Consider the following 27689-nt stretch of genomic DNA (forward strand, 5'->3'; position numbering starts at 1 on the left):
CTTTTGTTATCTTCGGTAATCTAACATGTTTCTCAATCGCCTTTAAAATTAATTTGTGAAACCTGATGTGCCAATTTCTTGACTTAATGTTTGACAAGGATTCAAAAATTTATAATTAGGGTGGTGATTCTAGACTACTTTGTAACGTACATCATTTAGCTTCTTAACTAAAAATATAAATTTTTTTTTAATTAAGTAATAAAGGAAAAAAACTAATAAAATTTTAAAAATAGTTTATTAAAACTACATAAAGACCAATAACAAAAACAATGAAATTTTGATTCCACTAAATTTAAAACCACTATATTTGACACCATATAATACATAACAAATTTGATACCATGCAATAAACTTTTATGAATAAATCTTAAGCAATGAGTGGTATTTTTAGTGGTATAAACAAGTTGTAATTCAAATGTGCTATTCACAAAAGAGCTGACATTCGAGAAATTCACTCACATTTATGCAGCATAGAAATATTATGAGAAATTAAATATTTTAAAAATAAATATATAATATTACCCAAATACACTATTTACAATTAAAAACGGAAATTAACTGCGAAAGAAAAAAATACTTTCATAAAAAGGAAACAGTTATACATTCACAGAATCTCATCTTAAATTATAGGAAAGACAAGTGACAATTGATTAAATATACAATGGTGAGAAGTAAATTGAAAATAAAAATTACTTATAAATTATATGAGCCTTATTATTGTGTCAATTGGTTCAATTTCTTAGATCGATTTCCGATTCTTAATAAAATTTGGTACATAGAAAAACTCTTCAAACAAACAATTTCAAATATTTTTATTCTTTTATCATATGATAAATGCAAGGACGTGTTGACAAAAATGTATGAATTAATTAAAGTTAGAAAAAAATCTTAAGATTTAATAAGCAGCTACTTATTTAAATATCTTACAGCAATAATAAGTTTAATTAAATGTTTTTAAACTACTACTTATAAATTAATTTGCATATACTCAGCAAGGTTTCTCTCTGTGCCAAATGTTATGTCGTAAGAAAAGAGAATAATAATTAGTAAAGAAATAAAATTTTTTAAGGCTTTATATCTACTGCTGAATCAATATATTTAAAATTTATATAGATTGCTGAATAAAAATATATTTACCTAATCATAGTATTTCTGTACATCTTTTTTTTTGGCCTTTTACGAATACAATAATAAGAAATATTAAGAAGTTACTAAAACTAAGAGAAAACTAAAAAATTATAGTATGAAATATAAAAATAAAAACTCTTACATTTTCTAAAGCATTATAATTCATGCAGAATATTCATTTATATATTGAAAAATGTTCAGATAAATCGAATTCTTATATTTATAGAGCATTTATTTTGTTTGGCCTTTACGAATAATAAAAAAAAGAAAAATGAGAAAAAAAACATTCTTCATGCTTTTATTAGTAACAAAAAGTTATAAAATACCTGTGTATGAAATTTGATGAAAAAGTACTGTTTCTGTTTACACAAAATATCTTATACATAAAAAATGCTGATGGCAGACAATTGAGAAGCAAGTTACAGTTTTTTGTTGAAAACTAAGTTTTACAGTTCAAATACATGAGGAAAAAAATACTGATCAAAATAAAAAATTGACAAATATGAAACACTTATAAAGCTAAATTGCAAGAACGTATAAAAAATAAAGTTTAATACATGATAACCACCAAACATATTATTTACCATATAAAAATTTAACAACGATTAAACTATTTTATTTAGGCTGGTGTTACTGTGAATTACGATTATTTATATAGGAATTTACGTTTGAAATATTATATTATTGTGCGCAGTAGATTTGTAGATATATATATATATATATATATATATATATATATATATATATATATATATATATATATATATATATATATATATATATATAATTCATAGGTGTTTTTTTTTCTTATTTGTATTTTTCGATTAACTATACCCAGTTCCTGGTTAATTTCAAACGTCATTTATTAAAAAGAAAAGCACTTTTTTAAATACACATCAAATATAGAATTTTATTCGATAAATGCAAATTAATTTTCTTGTTCCTGTACATTTTTTTAACGCATAGGAAAATAATGGCTTTTGCTACCACCCATCATTAATAAATTGAAACCTAATATTTTTAATAGTGAGTTGTGATAGTTATGAAGAGTAAAAACAGTAGGAATATTTACAAGAAGAATGGTGCCCTAGAAAAAATGAATTTATCTTATTTACGAAAGGTAAAGATTTGAACATATAAATGCATTATTTGAGTGGTTTCTCGAATTTATTGATATGACCGAAAAGGTTAAAAACATCTCAGTTAAAGACTTTTAAGGGAGCGTTTTTTTTCTAAATTTTAAAGAGTATTTCTCTGATTACACGGCCCACAACATGCAAGTTGTTTCTACGATCATCGCTTATGAAATAAAATTTGAGAATCCTTTTCAAAAACAAGTCACAAATCTACAGTAATAATTGCAAATTAATGCTTGAGGGAGAAAAAAAAAAGCAAAAGCGTTATCAATCAACAAAGAAGGCGAGATGAAAAATAGCAAAATTTGTTTGATTACTGAGAGGCGAAAGACTACCATTGGAAACAACTTTGTTTCATCCTGCGTATTTCCTGAATAGAGATTCCTAGGATTTTGACAGTTTTTGTCTTCGCTTAAATATTCGTTTTAGATCACTAATGTACATATTTTTTTTTTCATAAATTAAATTTTTCTAAAAAAAAAAAATACACAGAATACTCACTAATTACAGAACAACCTATATATACAAGAATACAACATGTCATTAATTAACTAGGGTAAACTAATAATAATAACGGTAATTTTTTGTGCTTTTGGCAGTAATAACAAATGTCCCTAATTGTATCATTTTAGTGACGTGAAAGTAGAAATATCCATCAATAAATCATTCAGTTGAGTGTTAAGTGCCAAAAGTTTATCTGTAAAAAAAAACAGGACTTAAACAAATATATTGCCAAGTACAGTGAGCAGTATAAAGCTTTATTGTGGTCAAAAGAAATCAAGCCAGCGAACCTATATTTCAAGATGGATATTCCTATTTTCATATAACTTTAAATATATACCTGATGACGTCTTAATTCCTTAAAAAACAAACATAAAATAACATATAAATAAAAATTACAGTATTTTTTTATTTACCCTGGTAAAACTCTTGACGTTTAGAAAAAAAATATAGTAAAATTTAGTTTTTTAAAGCATTTTTTATTTGTTTTATTAAACCTCTGACAATGAAGAAAAAAGAATTTCCTTTTTAAATACCATTTCGGTTTTAAAATATAGAATACTGTGAAGAAAAAATTGTGATAGTGGAAGCTGTCTTAACTGTCTATGTTGTTCTAAAGATGACTAGTAAGGATGATAACGGGTCTGTGCAGAAGAGTGTGAAGAATCACGAGGATAGTGTGCCGGATAATGTCCAGGAAAAGCTGTAGACGGAGATACATAGCTATGAGCTGGATAGGTCAAAGGTATAGAAGATTGTGAAGAAGACGATGGATTGAGTTGCGATGATTGCATGTATCCAACATGTATTGCTTGAGATGGTTGGATACGTTGACAGGAGGGATAAGACGACCAACTCGATCTTCCTGAATGCCTTGAAGAGCTCTGCATATGAGCCAATGGCCAATTTCTCTCACATCTGTGGTAACCAGAAGTTAAAAACTCATTTGGATTTAGGTAGGAATGGTGATAAGGTCGGGAAAAAGATGGAGGAAATGTAGGCGTAAATGATGAAGTACTGTTTTGTACGCAATCCCGAGATGGCCGTTTCATACGCTTCCGTCTTCGAAAATTGTTTCCCTCAAACATATTATCATAAGTTTTATCGAATATCCAAAAACTTCCTTTCTTTTCACCACCACCTTCTCTTGGCACTCTAACAAAACATTTATTTAAACTTAGATTATGCCTAATGCTATTTCTCCATCCCTCTTTTCCATTATAATAAGGAAATTTTTGTAAAACATAGCTGTAAATTTCTTGAAGTGTTAGCTTTTGTTCTGGAGACTCTAAAATTGCTTCACGTATCATCGCTACATAAGAATATGGAGGACGATCTTGTGTGGAAGCATTACAACCACCCGATGATTGTTTAGATGTAGTCAAATTTGTTATACTCAGGTTTGCGGGTTTACTATCATTGCCATATAAATTACTAGTGTCAGTTATACTCAAGTTTGCAAGTTTAATGTCATTACAAAAAGGATTTCCGACATGAGAAACACTAAGATTAGCAGGTTTCATTTCATTATTAAACGGATCAGTCAAGTGCGTGATACTAAGATTAGAAGGTTTCATATCGGAACTAAAGGGGTTAGAAATATGGGCAGTGTTTAAACCGGGTGGTTTCAGTTCATATTGATCTGACATGTGGGTTGAATTTGTGCTTTTTATATCTCCATCAAGAGGGGAAGTATGTAAGTTGCTGTGAGACACACTGTTTTTTATTCTAGTAGATATATCATCTTCACTATCTTCAGAAAAGTCTCTTCCTTTTCCTGTTAAATCAGTTTCGGAAGAATTGCTGTTATTTATTTGTACATGTCCTGTTTCGATAATATCAACTGGATCATTATTAACAGGACTCTCTGAGTCAGGGTGTGAGTGCTGTGTTCCTTCACTACAATCATTACTCGAATGTTTATTAGGATGAGGGTTGCCATTTGCGCTTTCAATGTCAGGATTGCAGCTCGACATATAAGATTCTCTTGTTAAATGGGGTGGTTCTAAATCATCGATTGTGGAAGAGTTTCTGCTTTCAGACAGCATTAAGCTGTAAGACACATAACTACCACTGTTTAAGTTACGTGAAGTGATATTTCTTGATCGACTGACAGCAGGATAAGGTCTTAAGCAGTCTCTGGAGTATCCTAAAAAGAATTTAAGTAGTTAAAAGTTATCTGAAATTGTGGACACATTTTATAAGCATCAACCATTAGAGGTGTTTTGCATAACAACGCAATTTCAAAACATATTATTATTTATTAAATAATCACAACAAATACTTATAGTTATAAATGCTTGGCTTGATACTGTTGCAAACACCATAAGAAAAATAGATACTCCTTTAGAAATAAAATAGATTTTCTAACCAATAAAGGCTATTTTATTCTATACATTGCAATACTTCATGATGGTTAAACTATAAACATTACCTAAACGTAATTTATATAAAATTATAATTATATTTGAAAGTTTCATATGCTATACAGAAACTCGAAAATTACGTTTGGTGCTTCAGTTAAGTTGCTAACCGCTTTCCAGTCACCTTCAGGCATGCATTTTTTAGAAATTAATAGTTTTGTAAATCACAACTAAATTAGATCTAAGATAAAATTTGTATATTTCAAATAAAAAAAAAATTAGGAATGAAATATTTTAGCTAAATAAGCAAAAAAGTTTATGTTTGTATATCTATGTTCAGCACAGAGTCAATAAATAAAATAGTGATTTGTTGTCCTAAGTAGGGATATTATTTTATACTTAGTCACAATTAAAATGGATTTATAACAGTAAATTTATAAAATATTACCTAAAACGTAACTAGAATTCAAGTTATAGTGCTAACCATTCGCTTCATACATACTTTTAGTGAAAATTAATAATTTTGCAAACTTCAGATAAATAAGACTGAAGACAAAATTAATATATTTCGATAATTATAAAAATAACGAATTAAAACTTTTGGCTGAATGAGCAGAAGAGTCAGTATTTCTATTTTAAGTATAAAGTTTATAACATAAATATATAAAGCTTATTTTTTAAAATCATTAACTTTTTACAAAGTCTTTTTGTAGTATAAAAAACAACATTATTTAACATTTTCCTCAATAAATATCCTACAGGTATTGATAGAGGGTTTTCTTAAGGATAAAAACTTTGGAAATTTTTTTTGTTACATGATTCAATTTATTTAGATTTATTTGTTTTTGAATCAATTGAAACCAAGAAATTTTTTTTTTCTATTTTGTAGACCAAATGTAAAAAATGTTTAACTATTTTAAATGTTTAGTTTCTCGTTTTACAATTTTATTGTAATTCTCTTACTTGCAGATGATTTTAAACCTTGCTCTTGCTTGTAGTAACTACAGTCTGGTGGATTTTCATAAAGCGTTCCGGCATCAGGTTTCGGTTGAAAGCCTAGAAAAAGTTCAAATTTCAATTTATTGACGGATTGCTGTCAAAAATTACAATTTATATTTGAATACAGTGTAAAAATGTACATTTTTTGGACAATACGATTTTCATGTTTTTTTTAACGGAAATATTTCGTTGACATCTTAATCAAATTGAAATTTACTCACATGGCTAGAATGTTGTTTTTTTTATCCATTTCTTTTTCATGGATCTATCTTTTTTTTTAATCAATAAATCAATTTTTTACAGGATAACTGAGCATATGAAAAAAAAAAACTTTAGGTTGAGTTATGAGTTACAGCCTGAAGTGTAAAATGTCGTATATTAGGTTGATAAATGACTACCTCTAAAAATACAAAAATATATACTTGAGGTTACAAAACAACCTAAGGTAGAACGAGGAACACCTCAAGTTAATAAGAAATACCTTTCCAAGTGTCAAAAAATAAACTTGAGGTTGATTTACTTAACTGGCATACCAGAAGCCGGAAGTGTAAATTGGCACATTGGTAGATAAATAAATTCCTCAACCAACTTGATAAAATTCCTCAACCACTTGAGGTTGAAAAATAATAGTCTAAAATACAACATCGAACACCTCACGTTCATATAAAACAACCTATCAAACGGTCGAAAAATACACTTGAAATTGATATATAATAATTTGATAAGTAAAATGACGCCCCTTAAGTTGATAAAAAAATACCTGTACAAGCATAAAAATATATACTTGAGGGTGATATATAATAACCTAAGGTAGAACATAAAACACCTCAAGTTAGTAAAAAATTACCTTTATAACTGTCAAAAAATACACTAGAGGTAGATCCAGAATAACTGGAAATGTTAAATGAAACACCTTTGGTTGATGAATAAATACTTTCACAGGTGTAAAAAATGCACTTCAGGTTGATAAGTAATAAACTAAGGTTAAAAACGAAACACCTAAAGTAGTAAATATCTACCGCTTCACAGATGTAAGATGAAACACCTCAGGTTGTTACATATATACCTTTGGAGGTATTCATTTGCATCCTTTTCAACCTAACGACGTATTTAAATAACAACCTCCTTTATACATTTAAAAATACCTAAATTTTTCCACAAGGGTTAAACTTAACCTGCATAAAACATCTGGGTACCTGACGCCGCTTGCGGCCCTTTTCCCATTCATCTTGAGCTTGATCTTTGTGGTGATTCGATGAGGTTGTGGAATGCAAATGAAGTAAAGGAGTATTCATGTGGATCATTGAGGTTCTGACTGTAATTATACACAGTAGGGTGATAAGACTGACTATATTGTAAAAGTATGAACTTTAGCTAAGCTGATATGATGAAAATGAGGTTATGTATATGCTATTGATATCGGGAATATGTGATGCATCACTGCAATAGTATGCTGCAATTGGTCTGATGTTCCTGTCTTCAGTTAAATTTTGAAATAGGAATATTTCATTGAAATTGGCTGTAGAGCAAGAGGTGGCTTTTTCGTAGAATTTCTTATTTAATTTAGCTATTTATTTTAAGGTCATGGTGTATTAAATCATTTCGTTCGAACCATCTGGCTTTTGTTGTCCTTCTTAATATTTCCTTCTGGCAGACTATTGATTTATTTAGTTGAGTTTGTGTTATATTTGTCAAGACTGGTGAAGTATATGTAAGGATGGGGCTTCCATAAGGGTTAAATAAGATTTCTATACTAAATCAATTTTCTACTGGTTAAAAAGTGGTATGTACTTCCAGCTTTCTCTTTTATTTCTTCAAATTATTGTTTAAGGGGAACACTTAAAAGATTTGCCAAATTGTAAACTTTGATCCACTCAATATTAATGAAATCTGTGAGTAAACCATTGCTAAAGTTCCAATGAAACAATAATTAAGAGTTTCAATTAACTAAGTTCAATTATCATATCTTCTATAAATTCAATTATCTTATCTGTCTCATAAGATACTAGCCGCCTGCGAGTACCATCTAATTCACCTACGTGTTGTTCTCCATGGTGCTCTACGGATGCATGAATTTAACGCTTCCTGAATTCAGCATTTCTCTGAATCCTCAGCATTATTAGTATTTAAAATGCTACGGGGTCACGTGATACTTACAGTCTGGTGACAGATGTAGCATTATTAGCAATGTTTATATTCACATTTCAATGCTATTTTTAAAATTGTTTTTTAATATAGAAAATAGGTTGTCGTGTTGATCTATCAGTGACGTTTACAATGTACGAAAAACATTACAGGATAAATAATGGTTTTTAATAATTGCTTTTGTTGAAGTATTTTAATTCTTGTTTCCAGAATTAATTGTATGATTTAAAACAAAATAAAGAATTGCAATCCGTTAATTGATTGATGCTTGATTCATGATTGATTCATTTATTTTTTTTTTTGTTATGAGTTTTGTGCGAACAACATTACTTATCAGTCACTAACTAATTATCGAATTCAAATGATTTTTTCTACAGGGTACGCAGGTAAATTTTTCAAAAAAAAAAAGAAGTACCTTTTAAGAATTTTTGAAGCACTCAAAAAATATTTTTGAGTACTTAAAAAAGTATAATTAGGATATACGCGTTAATAAATTTTTTCCTTCGTATTGTTCAAAGTTTTTCATATATATATAAACAAAATGCAAAATATAATTTCAATTTCTATAGTAAAAATTGAAATGATTTAGGATATTTGTTTATGTGAGCTAGAGCATTTTTAAGATTTTGTTAATAATGATTGTAAGCACATTGTCACAGGTGACCTTAACCTAATCAGAAATAAAGATTAAGAAAAAAATATCACATAAATAGTATTCTTGCTTCAATCAGTAAGGATTTAGATTGTTTTATTGCAAAATGCTTAAGAAAATTTAATTAACCTCTAGAGGGATTTAGTGAATGGAATTTTTTTTTTTTTTTTAAAATGATTTTAGATTAAATTTTTTTAATTTTTTTAGATTAAATTTTTTGAATTTTTTTAGATTAAATTTCTTGATTTTTTACATAGAATACCAGGGTTTTGATTTGAGTTCTGATATTATTAAATTTATCAAGGAAATAAAATATAATTTTATTATATGTGTAGTTGACAAAGCTTCCAATAATTTTTGCTTTATTTGCGAAATTGTTTTAGACATTTAATGAGTAAAGAGTATGATAACAATAATACTTTTGTCAAAATTAATAATTCTAAAAAAGAAATTGATAATCGAATATTAGCTTTTTCCAAGAAAATAGGTTTAAAAATAAATAGCATTAACTATCCTTATTTATTTCCTACAATTAAATTCCACAAAACACCGGTTGAATTTAGATTTGTAACTTGCAGTACTGGTGTTATAATTCTGTTTTTGGTAAAAAAATTATTAATTATTTAAGCATTACTTTAAATAAAATTATTTCAAATGATAAGCATTTTATTATTAATAACAACCAAGACGTTATTAAATATTTGAATTACAATAATATTAATACTGTTCTTACATGTGATTTTGAAAATCTTTTCACAAGTATACCGCACAATAATTTAAGGAATATTTGCTTGGAAAATTTTGATAAATATTTGAATAATAAGGACATTAATAAGGAAGACTGGATAAACTTATGTAATATAAACATTTCTGAAAGTTATCTTTGTAATGGTATTTGTTTTTAAAGACAAATTCAAGGTATTTCAATGGAGAATTGTTATTCAAGTACATTTGCTAATATTTTCTTGCATTTTTATGAACAAAAATTTTTACAACATAATTTATTAATTGGATTTAGATTTATAGATAATTTAATAATTTTTGATTGTATGATTTTGATTTAATTAAAGATATTTATCCTAAAGAACTAAATTTAATTAAGACTAATTCAGATGAAAATTGCGCTTATTTTTTAGATCTAGATATCAAACTTCATAAGCAAAAAATGTTCAACGGATTATACCAGTGTTTCCCAAAGTGTGGTACGCGTACCCCCAGGGGTACGGGAACAGTTCTGCTGGGGTACGCGTTCTTCTGCGAAATGTTTTGCAACAAACGAAAATTTCAAAAACTTCTATTTAAAAACTAATCTAGCTTTATTACTTTTAAACTTTTATTTAAAAATTTACGATTACGTATTTTTCTATTGGCTATTTTTTGCTAAGTCAACAGTTAATAATTAATAGTGTCAACAGTCAGTTGTGATTTTAAACCTTTGTGTAATTTTTTTATAGTAAAAAAGCATTCTTTTTTTTATTAGTGGTACACAGAGTTACGAAAAATTAAGAAAGGGTACACAACAGTCATAAGTTTGGGAAAACACTGGATTATACGATAAAAGAAGAGATTTGATAAAAGAAGAGATTTTAAGCTTGATGTTATTAGTTTAACACACTCATTCTTAAAAATCTTAAAGTAAAGGTTGGAATTAAAATATTTTGATTGGCCAAATTATTAGATTTAAATTTATTTGAATTAATAAAACAGATTTTCTTTCAGCCATTGGGAATTTCAGGATTACATTGGAGAATAATAAATTTCCTTTTAATCACTGTAATTATGATATTTTGATTCAAAATATTTTAAAGACGTTCAAATAATAGGCCTATGAGGTGATATTTAGGATTTTATGTTCTTGAACCATATAGATGGCAGCACCTTTTTACTAGTTGAAAATGTTTTTCTGTTTTATTTTTTCAAGATTTTCAAGAAAGGGGTCAGCACTTGATATATTTCTAATGTTTCCTCATAATTTGGCAATTAATATGTTATTTTGATGTGGCTACTCTAACTGTAACTTTATCTTTATTTATTTTTCTTATTTGCGGACTTCTCTTATTTTGTGTACTTTTAAGTCATTATTAAAGACTTACTTTGTGATTGTTTGTCGTTTATTTATCATTGCATTTACATTTCAATTTTTCTAATTGCTTTTTCTTATTTGATTTTACATTATGGGGCCTCGGGGCACTGTCAGTTTTTGGTTTCACCACTGACAATAGAAAGGCTCCCGTGTGTTAGCAGGGATCTTTATTTTTTTGTAATAATTTTGAAATTTCTACTTCAAAATAAGTACATATACTGATTTTTTAAACCATCTATAGAAGGGAATGTAGCGATAAGCATTTTTTCTTGTTTGCGTCTTTTATCTCACTTTCCCATCCCTAAACAAACCAAGCAGATGTTTCCAATCCCAGGCAGATGATGCACCTGTAAGGTGTCAGTGAGATCAATATGTATTTTCTGTCAAAGGGAATGAGTAATTATTCATTATTGGTCAAAGAGTTGGACACTAATATGTGTTGATAAGGCCCTCATTTCAACTACTTTTTGCTCTCAATTCAGTTTAAAAAAGCTTGAAAACAAGTGTCTCAAATTTAACTATGGCGAACAGTAAACGTAAAACGTTCTCCATTGATCATAAAATAGGCAAAATCAGAAAAATTTGATATTTTCAGGGAACATAAATGATCCAAATCTGCAGTTTGTAACATATGGAAAAATAGGCAATTAATAATTTCTGCTCATGAAAAAAATTTAGATTGCAGAAAAAAGTTGAGCAGAGCACAAGGATGTTGAAGAAGCATTACTGAAGTGGTTCACCATTCGAAGAAGCTGCAATCTTCCAGTATCTGGACAAATGTCGATGAATTTGCTAAGCGATTTTGTGCGACTACTTTTATGTGCTCGAATGGCAGGTTAGACAGGTTTAAAAAGCGGAATAACAGAAATTCAGGAAAAATTATCTGAGAGTCGGGAAGTGTTTCCATTTCTGATGTTGCGGATTGCTCATGAGCTAAAGATTACTAATTTTTTTTTTGTACGCAAGACGAAGAGTAATGAAAAATAACACATTTTTTGCAACTTCATAATATTTTTCAGTCATTTATTTGAATAATGTGTAATAAAACGGAGGAGTTTGGGAACCATTAGTTAAATATCCTGCGTAACGGATATAGTGAACTCCCGGTTATAGTGAACCGAAATTTCGGTCCCTTGAAGGTTCACTATAGCGGGGTTTGACTGTATAAATATAAACATTGAATTTATTATGAAATAAGGGCGAATAAAGAGCTTTAATAAATAATTATTTAACTGCGTGTATTAAAATTCGCATATCGTAATAAAAATCAGAATTTTTAAAGCATCGAAAAAACTACCGAAAAAAAATGATTAAAAAATAACTTAGATCGGCAAAGACAAAGCACGTTAAAAAGCGATAATTTAAATTTGCAATTTGAAACTTGCATGTCGTAATAATATAGTAGTAAAATACTAGGTTTTCAAAATCACGTGGAAAAGCGTAACCATAATTGCCCTTAAAAATTTTTTTTTCCCCTTCAGATTTGCGACGAAATTAGCATTAATAAAGCACGCCAAAAAGTGATCAATGAGATGTATGATTTTTAATTCACGAGTCATTTACGATTAAATCGGTATTTTGATGTTTGATCCAATAAAGTTAGTAAAAAGTGATCACTCAAATTCAAAATCCGTGCTTTGTAGTATCGTATTAACATTGGCTTTTTTTTAAAAACCGTAAGGAAATTCGTAGCAATGACCGTTAAAAAAGCAATCGAGAAACAACACAGATTTACAGTAGAATAGAATCTGTGCAAATAAAGCTTCAAAATATTCAAAATTTTCGTCATTTTTTATTTTTCAAAATAAATTAAAAAAATCATTGTCTGCAGAAGATTCCGCGGGTGCACTTCTGCGGTCGGCGGGCCGCATGTGACCCGAGGGTCGTAGGTTGTTTACCCGTAACCTAAGTTACTGCGCTATGCATCAAAGATCAGAGCAATTCAGAGAAAAACTAAGTGTTCTACTAAACATATTTCAATAACTACATTACACCGAAGAGCCATTACATTATGATCACCCTGCTAATAACATGTGGGGACCACCTTTAGCCCTCAAAACTACCAGCACCCACCGTGGCATTAATTCCACAAGGTGCTGATAGGTAGTCTGAGGTATCTGGTACCAAGCGCTCACCAACTGGTCCTGAAGTTCCCTCACATTGCGAGGGGGTAGCGCTGCAGCACGAATTTGGTTTTCCAAGTAGGACCACAAATGCTCTATTGGATTAAGGTCAGGAGAATTTGGGGGCCAAGACATGTCTTGAAAGCCACTGGAATGTTCCTCGAACCAATCCTTGACGATTCGACCCTTATGACATGGTGCATTATTCTGTTGGTAAACACCATCCCCCGCAAGAAAAACTGTTGCCATGAATGGGTGAACCTGGTCTGCAACTATGTTCAAATAGCTTACAGATGTCAGGGATTGTTCTATGAGGATTATGGGTCCTAATGTGCCCCATGAAAACATTGTTCCTGGGCGAGCCCATTATTATAGATGGAGGGTGGTCATAATGTAATAGCTCTTCGGTGTATTTCCAAATGTTTATCATAACTCCATATTTTCAGATTTGCGAGTAAATTAATTTATACAGAATGTTATATATATTTAATGTTATTGAATAGAAAAGTTATATTTATGACATATTTATTTCTGAATAATTTAAAACGTAATAATTACATAGTATATATGTTTGAATTTCTTTATCATTATCATTAATGCTTGTATTGTATTGATAAGAAAAATTGCAAACATCATTTTTTCCTTCATATTTAAATATTGCACATTATTTTGTCCGTGTATCCATATTAACTATTTTATTATTTACTCTATGGTGGCAACATCTAGTGATGAATTGACTCCATAGAGCAGCCAGTTGGAACGCGTACACAAAATCACCTTTTCATGATTTCACTTAGTTTTCCATCTGCACTAACTCATCTCTAACTGGTTTAATAGACAAAGAGCAGGGATAGGCAATGCTGCGCCAAACATTTGGAGGATATTAGAGAAACGGGTCATTTAGCATTACTGTCATTTGGAATAATTACCACGATAGTTACCTATCATCGAAATAAAGCGTTTTTTAGTTTAACTTTATAATTTGACATGAAACATGAGATTCAGCTTTAGTGGTTGAAAAGTGTGATCTTGCATTTTTTTCAATTACGGAAATTATCCAGATGGTTAAAAAACTGCAAAATAACTTTTTTTAAATTTTTTTCTTTTTATCTGATCTGATAAGGTCGAACAAGTGGTCGAAATTTAAGACTTTTCCTTCGTGGCAAGTTTTTATTTATCGTAACTTAAAAATCGGGGTGCTTACGCCAATAATTATAAAATATCAAAGTGAAATTTTTGAATCAAAATGAAAAACAAAAAATATCAAATTTTTGATGAATTCATAGGGTGGAATGTGTTGCAGTTATCATATTAAGAGTGGTAGTTTTGAAGCTGCCACTGCTAACCAGATCTATTTTTAAAACAAATAAATAAACAATACTTTAATTATAGTAAATCGAAATTACATAGAAACGCAACAATTACATTGTATCGTCGAATACAACTGCCCATTCTGTGTCTTATTGAATTGCACACGAATCTAAATACTAATAATTTCTAAAACATATTTCATTATTAATCTAGTATTTGTGAAAGGTTTCCGGGTTTTTGGCACCATGAAATGAATATTGTTACCTTTATTGGTCGTTGATTATCTTTTAATTATTTAAGTGTAAACTTTACTTTTATTTTAACTATTTTATCATCTTATTAACAGAAAAAGATACTTAATTAAACTAAACTAACCGTGATCAGGTTTTTAATTATTTTCTTTCATTTAATATGTAACAGGCCATCACACACATCAGGCCACAATACACAAAACACGACTAACTTTTTTTTTAAAACTCTTATGCAATCAAAAATTGAAAATAGATCTAGCCCAAAGCCCCATTTACAAAACTACCACTTTTAATATGGTAACTGCAACATCAGTATTAGTGTCAATTATTGTAATTACTGCTAATTACCTCGATAATTACAAAATATTGTATTGAAACTTTTTAGTTTTTCGATTTGTCTTATAAAGAACAAATGGTTCAATTAAAATCTAACGGTATGAAACTTTTATTGTCTTTCCTCGTGTAGACGGAAATTGAGATTTCTGTTTTTGTATCAAACTTTTATTTTAGCTTGTAATTGGGATAATTACTCCAATAATTACAAAATTATCGTAATGAAACTTTTTAGTTCTTTGTTAATTCACATTTCCCATATTTGAGACTTTTATCTTGGTAAAAACTTGTTATTTGGTATTTCTATATATATTACGTTAATTACCACCTAATTATCTCGATAATCACAATAAAAAGGAAATTGAACTTTTTTATTTTTTCCCTTCATCTGATAAAGAACGCTGGGTCGAAATTGAAGACATCAACCTTAGAGAGAATTAAAACGTGTTCCTTTACATTGCTCTCAATCAGGCTAATTACAAAAAAACCAAAGAGAAATTCTAATAGTTTCTCTTTTTGTTTGATAAGAAACACATGTTCGAAATTTGAGACTTCTAACTTTGTGGCCAACTTTTAATTAGCATAACACTCAATTCGGGTAATTACCTCCAATTACCTCGATAATTGCAAAGTTTCAAAATAAGAACTTTTTAATTTATCTAATAAAGAACACATGTAGCAAATTTTAGCTATTTAATTTAAAAAAAAAAGATTGACAATTAGTTAGGAGTGACTGAATAAATGATTGAGTGAGTAAGGGCTTTGCCTTTAATGTATACAGACATTGCTAATCTAACAATGACGCATCTTCATAATAATGAAATTACCTTAAGATAATCAGGAAATAAGGTAATCGCATATATATTTTTAATTAGCTTGAAACTTATACAAATTTGGAAAATGAATGCTTTATTTATGCAAAACAACGTTTCAGAAAAAAAGAATTATGTTTCGTGTAACTTTAAATGAATAAAAGTATGTCCTAGTTTTTTTCCCTCGTTTATATGCGTTTTAAAAGTGTATGAGGCTTCTCTTCGTTTTACAAATGTATAAATAACCCCAACAAGATAATTTTCAGTTATTTTTCTAGAACTCCAAGCCATCACATTGACGATGAGTTCTGCAACTTCATCATATATTCATAAGATATATGATGTTTCGTTTATAAGTGTTTTCAAAGTGTATGAGACTTCTCTTCGTTTTAAAAATAATACACAACCCCAAAAAGATAATTTTTAATTATTTAATAGAACTCCAAGCCATCACATTGACGGTGAGTTTTGCAACTTCAACGGTAGTGCTTCTGCAACTTCATCATATAGTAATAAGAATAACATATAATCAGGGGTCTGTCCAGACATTTTGTGAAAGGTCTGCTTTTGTAAAATTGTGAAAAAATTACTCGTAATTTGTGAATATAAAATAAACGCTATGTCACATTCTTTCAACCAGGGTCCGCTTTTGTGAATTGGTGCAAATAGGGTCCGTTATTGCAAAAAAAATTTTCAGGGAGTTTTTAAATTGTAAAGGCATACAAGATTATGCTCAACACTGTAAAATTATAAATAAAAAAATTAAATTTTCAAAAATAAACAGCAATTGCAGCTACTAAATTAGCGATGCAACATATAAATATTTGGTATTTAGCCTATACTGCTGAACGCAGAATATGCATTTCGGATTAATAAAGGAAGAAGCGTCTGCCGAAGGCGTATTGACAAAACATACCGTAGATTGTAAACGTGGCGATTGCAGGTGGAATTGGCGATGGATTACGCGTAAATGTGGTGGGAGAACGAAATTACATTAACCTAAACAGTGTAATTCGATATTCTTTTTCTCCTCCTCGTCTAGCCATAATGAATAAAAATAACTAATTAATTCTTTTCAAAAGAGAATTAAAAAAGAAAATAACCTTTTTATTATCAGGATCACTTTACAAATACACTATATTCATATTTTATTAAACGCTATAATTTATATTTTAAAAACGATCTAGTTTTTTGATATAACAGATTCAATTTTTTTACAAGAATTGTGTTTGCGAAGAAATAAAAATAATTTACTACTACTGAACCAATCACAAAAAATAACATAACATTTTAATGCTATGTTTTATTGAAACGCTATTTTGAAGAATTAATTCTATTTAACTTTTATTGTAAGAAAACATAACCTGTTTTATTTTAGTGATATTTTCTATTAAATCAATATTCTCTATAAAAGAATAATGTAAGCTTTTTTATAAAGATTCTTTTTTTAGAAATTAGCAAAGACATATTATTTACTAGAAAAAAAATTAAGTACTCAAAAATGTTATCACGCTTTAAAGTAATAGTTTTTTGTAAACGAAATAATCAATATTTTTAAAATAAAGTTTGAAAGAGTGTTTCATTACTAGAAGCATTCCTTATAAAAAAAAATATATTAAATTACTTTTTGTTGCATAATTTTATTAAATAACTTTTTTTTTGCAATGAGATGAGATCTTAAACTTGAAAAATTGATTCAATTCCTTAATATATATAAAAGTCGGTAAATACTTCATTCATTATGGAGGTCATAGATAACTTGATACCTTTTCAATATAAGAATAATAAATGCAATTATGTAATAGAAAATGCACAATTTTAAAAATATATTTTATTTACATATATTGTTTGCAGGTTATTCTGCAACTATCATACGTAACATAAATTTATTGATTCCTAAATACTGTTATATGAGTTTGGTAATTAAAAATATTATTAAAAAATAACATAATTAAAAAATAACATAATTAAAAAATAGCATAATTAAAAAAATAACATAATTAAAAAAAATTTCAACCTTCAATTAAAAACTTTCTGTAGTCAAATATTAACAATAATTATAATTTCTAACAACTTTTTTGGGCACAAATTTTTAATTCTCGAACTTAATACTATCCTTCATATGAAAATATCAGAAAATTTATAAAAGAAAAACTATATTTTAAAATTGAGAGATTGGCGTCAACAGAGGTTAGATGTATGTGCTGAGTTTAAATAAATTATATGTTATAAAACTCATATTTATGATATAGATCAATTTATTATCAGGTCATAAGATTGTTTTTTAATAAATAAATGTAGTGATTATTTGATTTACAATTGTAAGGTCCTGGGTGTTTAATGTTAAGTTATACATCTCTTTAGAACTAATATTTGAAATATGCAAAGCAGGGCGGCATTCATTTCAACTTAAAAAAACATCAACTTAACTTTCAATAACTATAGATAAATAAAAAGCAAAAGTTTGATAAGAACTTTAAAAGAAATACTTTTAGAAAAATTCTTTCTAAATAATATTTAAATAAAACACAATCACTTCGCCTGAGTGATTTTGTAAGGAATTCTAAACTTTATAATTTTACAAGTTAGGTGAAAAGTAAATATCTACAATGGTGGTAGGAATTAAGGAAATTCTAAATCTAAATTTTGAGTCCTAGAACGTAAACATCTGATCATTAGATCAAAAGTTAGTTTTAGATTTTTCGTTTATTGCTCACTGTACACTAAAACATGATTTTTTTTTTCTTTTGAAATTTTGATTTCAATGCCCTTACTTCAACCTCCTTCGAGTTATGCTTACTTTATAAATTTAATCTAAACTTTATTTTTCTTTTCACTTTTAAACTGTCAAAGACTTTTTTTCCATTTGTAAATTATGAAAAAAGTTATTAATCTGATTGCGAAAACAGTTAATTTATTAAAATTGAACATTTTCAATTAATTCCTTTTAATAGTCATTTATATTATTAATAATAATTATTTGCACAAAATTATAATAAAGGAAAGTTTGATTAGAAATTTAAAAGTTCTTGCTGCAACAATTAGGGAATTTCTATTGACAAATTCAAGTAATTTTTTTTCCGGAGCAAAATGCACTTTTTTTATAAAATTATTTTTATAAAACTGTGTATAATGAACATTTCAATTAAAATAATTAGTACAAAATAGCTGCTAAAAATTCTTTTAAACATTTATAAATATTATACATTTATAAATTTCAGCTTTTCGCGTTATTGCTAAATAATCTCTACGTCGAAAAAATATTTAAAGAATTCCATAATAGCTGAAAATTAAATAAAATTTAAAAAAAATTGTAAATGGTTATCGAGCAGAAACATTAAGTTTAATTAATGAATATAGAATTAGTAACAAAGTCCCTGCTGATCAATAATTTTTTTTTAATCTTTTAAGTAAACAAACTTTATTGTAATAATCATTTCATTATTAAGGATTAGAGGTTATTATGAAATTATTAATATTAATTAGTGGATGACTAGGTAAAGAAGTTCACTACTCGAAATACATTTAATGAAAGTTATAAATTACAGAAGGGGCTATGGTGGTAATAATATATAATTTTTTTATCTTAGTTTTATTACGACCTTCTAAAAAACGCTAATAAACACAATTATGTTAACAAATACCAACGATTATGTCGGAGCTATAACAAAGAAATACGCTTTATATTTCATTTAATGCAGAAGAATCTAATTAAGATCAGCTTATTTGAAACTCTGAAATGTCACACCCATATGTAACTTGGTGAATGATAGATACGTGATACCAAAAACAAAACAAAAACATAAGCACACAGCTGTTTGGCGATTTGCGAGACGCTCCTTTAACACCGATAGAAATTTTCGCCAACCCTTTTACAATCTACGGTATGTTTTGTCAATACGCCTGCCGCGAAGACAAAATTTAGTTCGTTTATATCTGTCTTTCTTCCCCCCTTCCATCCTGGTAAGGGTTTATTCGATTAACAAAACTATAATGAAGATAAACAAATTTGTGAAGGGTCCGATTAAAAGATAAATTATTTTGTGAAGAGTCCTTTTTTAAGTTAAAATATTTTGTGAAGGGTCCGTTTCTATGAAAGGATTTTTTGTGAAGGGTCCGTTTCTATGAAAGGATTTTTGTGAAGGGTCCGTTAACGGACCCAAATTTCTTTTAAACAGACCCCTGATAATATTGAGTTATATGTACTAGTGATCTATACTATATATTCAAAACGTATATTCTTTCTTTTTCTTTTTTAAATATAATTTTAGTTTTTTTTGTTTTTTTGTTTTGTTTTTTGACGCAACCTTTGAAGTGTAGACAGACGAAGTGCTGAAGAAGTATTTTTTAAATCTTGAAAGAGGCGTACGAAAAAGAGGGAAAATAAATACGTATTTACTGTCTTCCTACGTACAGAACCTATAATATCTAGTAGACTAGCCAAGCGAATCGTTAAAACAAAGAAAGACCGATTATTTGTGGGAGCAAATATAAGCCTCAAGACTCCACCCCAACCAGCTAAGAAGACATCTTCTAGAAAAGAATTTTCAGTAGCACTTATTTTTTAGGTAAGGATATTTTGTTTATTTCACAGAAAAACCAACAACACCACTATTATATTCTCATTGTCGTCGTCACCCTTCGTCTGTATGGCGTAAAATTGATTTAGCTTTATATTTTCAAGTCATTATTTGCTATGATACGGTACTTTAGAATGTGACCGATGGTTTTATAGCCACGCTTCTGGACACGCCCCCATTCGAATCTTTCTTTTTCAAGCATTTCTTTTAAACAGTTAAAGCAAGGGGAGAATTTAAAATATCCTAATAACATGCATCATTCTGAAATATCAAAAGTAAGAGACCGGTTTTTGCAGCTCTGCCTATTGTACTCGATGGTTAAAAGTTAAATAAAATAAAAAATTAACTAGTATAAGGTATTGTTTCAACGACCCCCGCTTTTCATTCCAATTTATTTCGTTAGATTTCTTGGAATGTTAAATGCAGCGAGTGTTTGTAAATAGCGATAATGATTGTTGATTGGGAACAATTTGCCGCAAATACGACGAACAGGACAATATGCATGGAGAATATGAAGAATGAAAATGTAATAAATATAAAAAGAGCTTTCAATGTTAGTCAGGCATAAAATAAAAACCACTCTTCTTATTTTCTCCAGAATTAAATATCGCGTTTTAGGTAAAATCGTTCCTTTCTTAAAAGTGCCATGAAGGAGTAAAAGGATTAAAACAAAAGTATTGAATTACAAATTAAAATATGATGTAGATTTTTAAAAATTTTTAATTGTTATTAATAATATTCTTAAAAATATTAAAAAAATAATAAAAATTCTGGCTACAATAACTTTAATGTGCACCTATGTATTAAACAATTAATGTGCAACAGATATCTAATTGTTAAGATATAAAACTTCAAAAAGGTTGGTATTAAAACTTAAATAATAGCACACAAAATGTTTAATGAGAAAATTGAGGTTTGCCTGCTGTAACCACCAGGGAATAAATATTTACATACTAAATTTAAAATTTACAAATGTTACAACCTGAGAAATCAATTTTTTTGCCCCGTTGACCGTTGGTATGTTAAATTTCACAAAAACGAAGAAATTAGGTTTTTATTAATGAGAAAAGTATTTTAAACCCATAAAGATTTTTTACGAAAAGTTTCATCAAAAAAATGACAACTAATATATTTTAGTTCGCGGGCCACAAAAAAGGCTTCGCGGGCCGGATGCGGCCCTCGGGCCGCCAGTTGGAAACTCCTGTTATAGCATAATTAGCATTTACAGGTGTTCTTTATTAAATTAATTTCCCATGCGCAGGCTTGCCACAGAAAAAAATAAACAAAATAGTTGCTTTTAGTAGCCTAAAGCATGAATATAGTTCCCGAAAACTATGAAAATAGTTACCTAAATAAGAACAAAAATATGAAAAAAATTTTATTAAATGACTTAATTAGCATATGCCATGATCCATTTAGTCAAGTTGGTGGCCAATATAATAATTTTTATATGAACTTTAGTGTTCTATCCCTAACTTTTTCAATAAAAAAAAAATTAGTAAGTTTGCAGAAATTTAATTACTAAAACTCATTCAAAAAATACTTTTTCAATAAAAAAAAACATACTTTTTCTAAGATAAATTTCCTTTTTATCAATAATTGATTGTGAAAAGTGATTACTCAAATTCAAAATTCACTCATCGTAAGATCGTATTAAAAACTGTTTTTTTTTTTTTTTTTTTTTTAAATTATACGGAATTTCCTAGCAATAACCGTTGAATCGAGAACCAAAATAGACTTACAATGGAGTCGCTATTCAAAATTTTCAACTTTTTTTATTTTTTAAGAAGAAAAAAAAATCAGAGAGTTTAGAAGCTCCCGTGGACCGCAGAGTTTTCAACCTAATTTATGCTAAAAAACATCGCTAGGAGTACAGAAAGGTTTCTCATTAGTCTCCTTCTCATGAAAATAGTTGCTTTTTTAGCCTTTTCAGGCAAAAAAAAGTTGCAATAGTCGCCTCATGCCGAAATTAAACGCCTGTGGTAACCCTGCATACACTCTTCTTTCTGCAAGGTGTGCTTAAATGTTCCAAGCAATTTTTTTTTAATCATAAAATGAAATAGTAAAAACGTTGTTAATGTTTTTACATGATACTAGCAATTTGATTGTTAAAATTATTTAAAATTTCCGTTTTTTTTTCTCCGTTGTATTAATTATCGTAAAAAACCAAAATTCGTTTTTAAACCTAATATCCAGTAAATATACTAAGTGACTACAAGCGTTTCGCTTCCTTACTAATCCTTTTGCGTTTTTACTACGGAGGTTAGGAAAGATACCGTAAATATCATAGTAAGCGTGCTTTTATTACATTTATTAGACAGAAATAAAGCGAAATTCACATAAAATTGAACTCCAGGTATAGAATAAAAATAATGAGCGAACAAATGAATCAGCAAATCGATAAATGAATACATCAATGAATAAAAAAGAACAGTAACATAGGGAATCGGTGGGCAAATTAATGAATAATCAGCAGGTCAGGGAATCAGTAAAATAAGCAAATTAATAAATCGGAAATACGCGATTCAATAGACCAGGAAATGAATGATACTTCAAATTATAAGGATCATTAAATTAGCAAATAAATGAATGGGTGAGTTGATATATAATCTAATCAATGAGCCAGTGAGATTACTATTGGAATATTTTTATTACGGAAGAATCGATGACAATATTTGTATAATATAGAGAATTTTTAGAATTCTCATTTACTTTTTTTTTCGGTTTCCCACTTCGTTAAACTGACTGGTGTGTATGATGTCAGACTATTTACAGTGTTGTATTTTGTGATTTTATAAATAAAAATTTTTTTTAAAACTTTTTTTTCTTTTTTGTTACATTTAATTACTTAATAATGTGAAATAATTATAAATAATTTAAACTTATTTAAATACTTATTAATGGGAAAATTAAAAGAATAAGTTATTGAAAAATAAATCAAAATAATGTCCATTCTATTTAAATTTATAATTTTTGGGTTTTAATTATTTACATTTTATTTATTTAATTATTTAATATTTATCAGGAATTTTTTAACATACACGGCACAAACTCTCAGTGAAATAGATCAATGGGCGTTGCCGTCACATCATCGATTTTTATGAAAATATTTTGTAAAAAAGTTCTAGATAAAAAAACGTCGAAAATATTTTTTTTTTCCAGAATTTTTGGACCAAAACTACAATATTTGGCCATTTTGAAATTGAGCAAATATTCTTAATTTTGGTGTAATTAGAAAGAAAAAAGTGAACACTATGCAATCACGCTATAAATGTTGCAAATATAAGTAAAAATATTTTAAAAAACATTTTGGGGAAATTTTTTTAGCAAATTTTAAGAATTTTTTACAAAGAGGTAATAACTTTTACCACCTTTATTTTGTTTTCATAATGTTAAATATCATATTTTTCTACATGAAAACATCAAGAGGGTATTCTTTGTTTTAAGAAAAATAAAACGAGGTATTTAGTCAAAATGCTTCAAGATTTTTTTATAGAACTAAATTTTTTATAGAAATTAGTTTGTTGACGATAGTATTTTTTTCGTAATGTTAATTGTCCTATTTTTCAATATAGAAAATCAGGAACGTGTTTTTCTTTTCTTTTTGGAAATGTCAAAAAATACGAAGTGGTGTTTAGCCAAAAAACTTCCAAGATTTTTTTATCGTATACATTTTTATTTTATTTCATTTGTTCTTTTCAAATGTCACATTTTTCATTACAAAAATACCAAGATGGTGTTTAATATTTAACAGTATGTGAAGAAATTGAGGTTAAGAAACTCGGTTTTTGTATCATAAACAAATCTTGAAATATTTTGGCTAAAAATTACTTTTTTATTTGCTCATTACTGGAATAAAAAATACTTTCTTGAGTATTTTATATGAAAAATAAAACGCTTAACATTAAAAAGTGGATCAATGAACTTCTTAGTATTATGAAAATTTCTTGAAAAAAAAAAAAATTCAAAATTCAACTATTTCTTCAATTTAACAAAAAAAAAAAAAAAAAAAAAAAAAAAAAAAAAAAAAATTTCCTCAAATTTTTTTTAATAAAAATTAAAAAAAAATTTTTGTTGATATTTTCTACACTTTAATAGCTTAATACAGAGTATTGACTTTTTTCTTACCATAATCTCATAAATTAAAAAGTAATAGACATTTTAAACGTACGAGCCACAAGCCATTTTTTTCGATACAGTTAAACTTTAAAATGAACCACTAATCGTAGCTTTCGTCCAAAAATTCTAAAAAATTAATTTTGCCATTTTTTTTTAATTAAGAACTTTTCATGGAAATCTGTAGCATGACGGCTACGAGATTTTTTCTTAAAATTTGGTTGATTGCATTTATAATGAGCCACGTTACTTCAGTTGAAAGGTATGTGAAATAAACAAGCGAAACGTTGTAAAAAGAACCCTGCACAAGCAGTTCAGAGGTTTGGTGAACGCTAGCGAGCATAGGGCGTAGCATCAAATAATTAAAGATTTTTAATTATTTGATGTCAAAGTTGAAATTTTTTTTTGCCGTGTAATTTAGTTTAACGAAAACAATTAGCAGTTCAGCCACGTACTCTTACGGCTGAAGACAAACAACCCATCTTACTTTGTTTAAATTTCCTGTTATTTTTGGAGTAATTATACAGTAAAAATGTTTTTATTTTCGTTGTATTTGTATCAATGAGCGAGGGAAATGATCTGAAAAGTGCTGATCAAGTAGTTCTGAGGGTTGTCGTGCGATAACAAACAGGTTGGGACCCCTAAGATAATACAACATAATAACATTTTATTGGGGGTTCAATCAAAGTTAAAGACTAATAGATATTAAGAGATAACAGTTTATATCTAATAAACTATATTGTAGATAAAGCAAAAAATTACCTGAATCAGTAACTTCTGAACGAGGAGAATAATTTGAAAACTGTGGGGAAAAAGGAAAAGGTGGAGTAGATTTAAAAGAACCTATAAAATAAAATACGAAAATATGTTTTATTAAGGAATCAAATAGATTTTTAAAAGACGATATAAAAACATATGCTATGTCATAAAATTTTTAAGTAATGAAAATTTTTTTAAAAATATCTTTATCAGGGTTAAAAAAAACATACAATTTTCATTAAAAAAGTTTGGTTCTAATATTCTTTTTACTTTTTTTTCCCAATGCCCACCTGTGTTAACATTTTTCGTCACTTAAGGCATTTACAGGGCAGATTTGTTGGCCTCTCTTTCAGGGGCACCACATTAGGTGGGTCAACGTTGCTCCCACAATAATGACAGATAGTACAGAGAAGGAAAGAACATCCATGCCTTGCCGTGATTCGAACCCAGAACCTTTCTGATGCAAGGACAGTTTCCTAACCCCTACACAGGCCAGTCGGCTATCTTTTTTACTTTATATCGTGCAATTTACATTCACATCATTGTATTTTAATTTATTATTTAGGATTTTTAGAAAAAACATAACTCAACTTTTTTATTAAATTTGTTTTAAATGAGAGTCAGGCGTCAATTATTACAACCAATCGCAGTGTAAATAGCCTGTGAGATGAAAACATTCTAACACTATAGGCTTTATGTATAGGGATGTACAGTCCTTAAAAAAATGGTACTTTGCTTTCGATTAACTTCCGCAATGAATGAAACTACACGACACACACGTTATTACTACAATATAGTTACTGTAAAAATAATTCATATTAAATTTTATTTCAGTTTATTTTGTCATGCGGTATTACATCTGAAACAGTAGTTACGAAAGTATACAGGGTTATTCATAATTCACTCCGCCTGTAAACGCCATTTTTCTTTACTACAACTGGCTTCAGTGGCATATGTTACTGCCATATACCGGCAACTGCTTAAATTAAAACTTGAATACTTTCGGAATAATTTCATATGTTCTTTTTTGCCATATTCGTCTTAGTTTTTTTACTATAACGCTTCGAAACCCCGGAGGGAATTATGAATAACCCTGTATTAACAGCTTCAGATGTGATTAGAATTCTAAAATACAGGGTTAGCATAATTAAATGGCAGACTTTCAAAGATTTATATTTTTAAAAGAATTACACATACTACAATAAATGATATAGTAACAAAATTAAAAAAATATTTATATACCAAGTTTTTTTTAAATATTTTATTTATTCAGTTATCAATGTTCGATGCGTGATTCTATTTATAACAACAAACATCTATTCTATAATCACGTTTGTTTCATTCGTTTTGAAGTTTTACTCTGTTAATGGTTTTTAATGTCAATTTAATATCATAGCTTTTCATCTCCCTCTATTTTTGGCCAGTTATTTCGCCTCTCCTATGTCTTTCCTATTTTTTTCCATGCGTTTACAATCGTCTTTAGCCAAGTATTTTTAGGTCTTCCTCTTTTTCTATCGCCCTGAGGGTTCCAATCAAAAACTTTAAAATTTTCAGGTTTACGTAGAATATGACCAATTCATTTTCATTTCTTAATTTCCAGATCAATCGGTTTCTGTTTGGCTTTTCTAAGGATTTCCGAATTAAAAATTTTATTGAACCACTTGGTACACAATATTCTTCTTAAACAGTTAATAAATACTTGAAGTTTTTTCATGTTATTTTTATTGCAGGACCATGTCTCAGATCCATATAGTAGGGAAGATTTAACATAAGTATTGAAAATTCTAATATTTGTTGAATTTGTTATGTTTTTGTTTTTCCAGAATTTATTGAGAATAGAGTAACTGTTTTGGATCTTGTTTAATCTATTTAGTAAATCTTCATCAATTTCTCTTTTGTTGTTAATTATACTTCCAAGATACGTAAAACTGCTTACCTTCTCAAGTTCATTATTTTCTAAAAACATATTATTCAATTGTTTAGGATTAATTTTCAAAATTTCTGTTTAAATTTGGTTGATAATGAGCTCCATTTCCTTTGCCTCAACGTTTAAAATTTTTGTGTTTGTTTGCATGTCTTGTAGGGTGTTTGTTGGTTGGTCAGTAAACATAAGTCGTCTGCAAAATCAAGACCAGAAAGATATTCCGTAAGATTCCATCTTATACCCCTTTTATTCCCTGCTACTATACTCACAATCCAATTAATAGCAATTAAAAAGATTGTTGGAGAAAGTATACAACCCTACTTAACATCGGAATCAACCTTGAAAGATTCCGATAGTTGGCCGGCATGGATAACTCGTATAATGTAATTTTTATATATATTTCTGATAATATTTACAAGAGATTTCATAGTACTTCAAAAGTTTCCATAGTGTTTCTCTGCGTAAAACAACGA

General features: G+C 28.3%; 1 protein-coding gene across 1 annotated transcript in view; it reads right to left on the reverse strand.

The window, feature by feature from the left end:
- Window positions 1–1930: 1930 nt before the first annotated feature.
- LOC107455310 (uncharacterized) overlaps window positions 1931–27689 on the reverse strand; it is a 153652-nt gene continuing 127893 nt past the window's right edge. The window contains exons 5-7 of the mRNA XM_016072820.5: window positions 25296–25376; window positions 6092–6184; window positions 1931–4914 (exon numbers count right to left, since the gene is read on the reverse strand). Coding sequence (XP_015928306.3) covers window positions 3389–4914; window positions 6092–6184; window positions 25296–25376 — 1700 coding nt within the window. The 3' untranslated portion in view covers window positions 1931–3388. The remainder of the gene's footprint in view (window positions 4915–6091; window positions 6185–25295; window positions 25377–27689) is intronic.

Source organism: Parasteatoda tepidariorum, chromosome 11 (assembly GCF_982258835.1).
Source record: "Parasteatoda tepidariorum strain Cologne lab strain chromosome 11, Ptep-v5.0, whole genome shotgun sequence".
Classification (NCBI taxonomy): domain Eukaryota; kingdom Metazoa; phylum Arthropoda; class Arachnida; order Araneae; family Theridiidae; genus Parasteatoda; species Parasteatoda tepidariorum.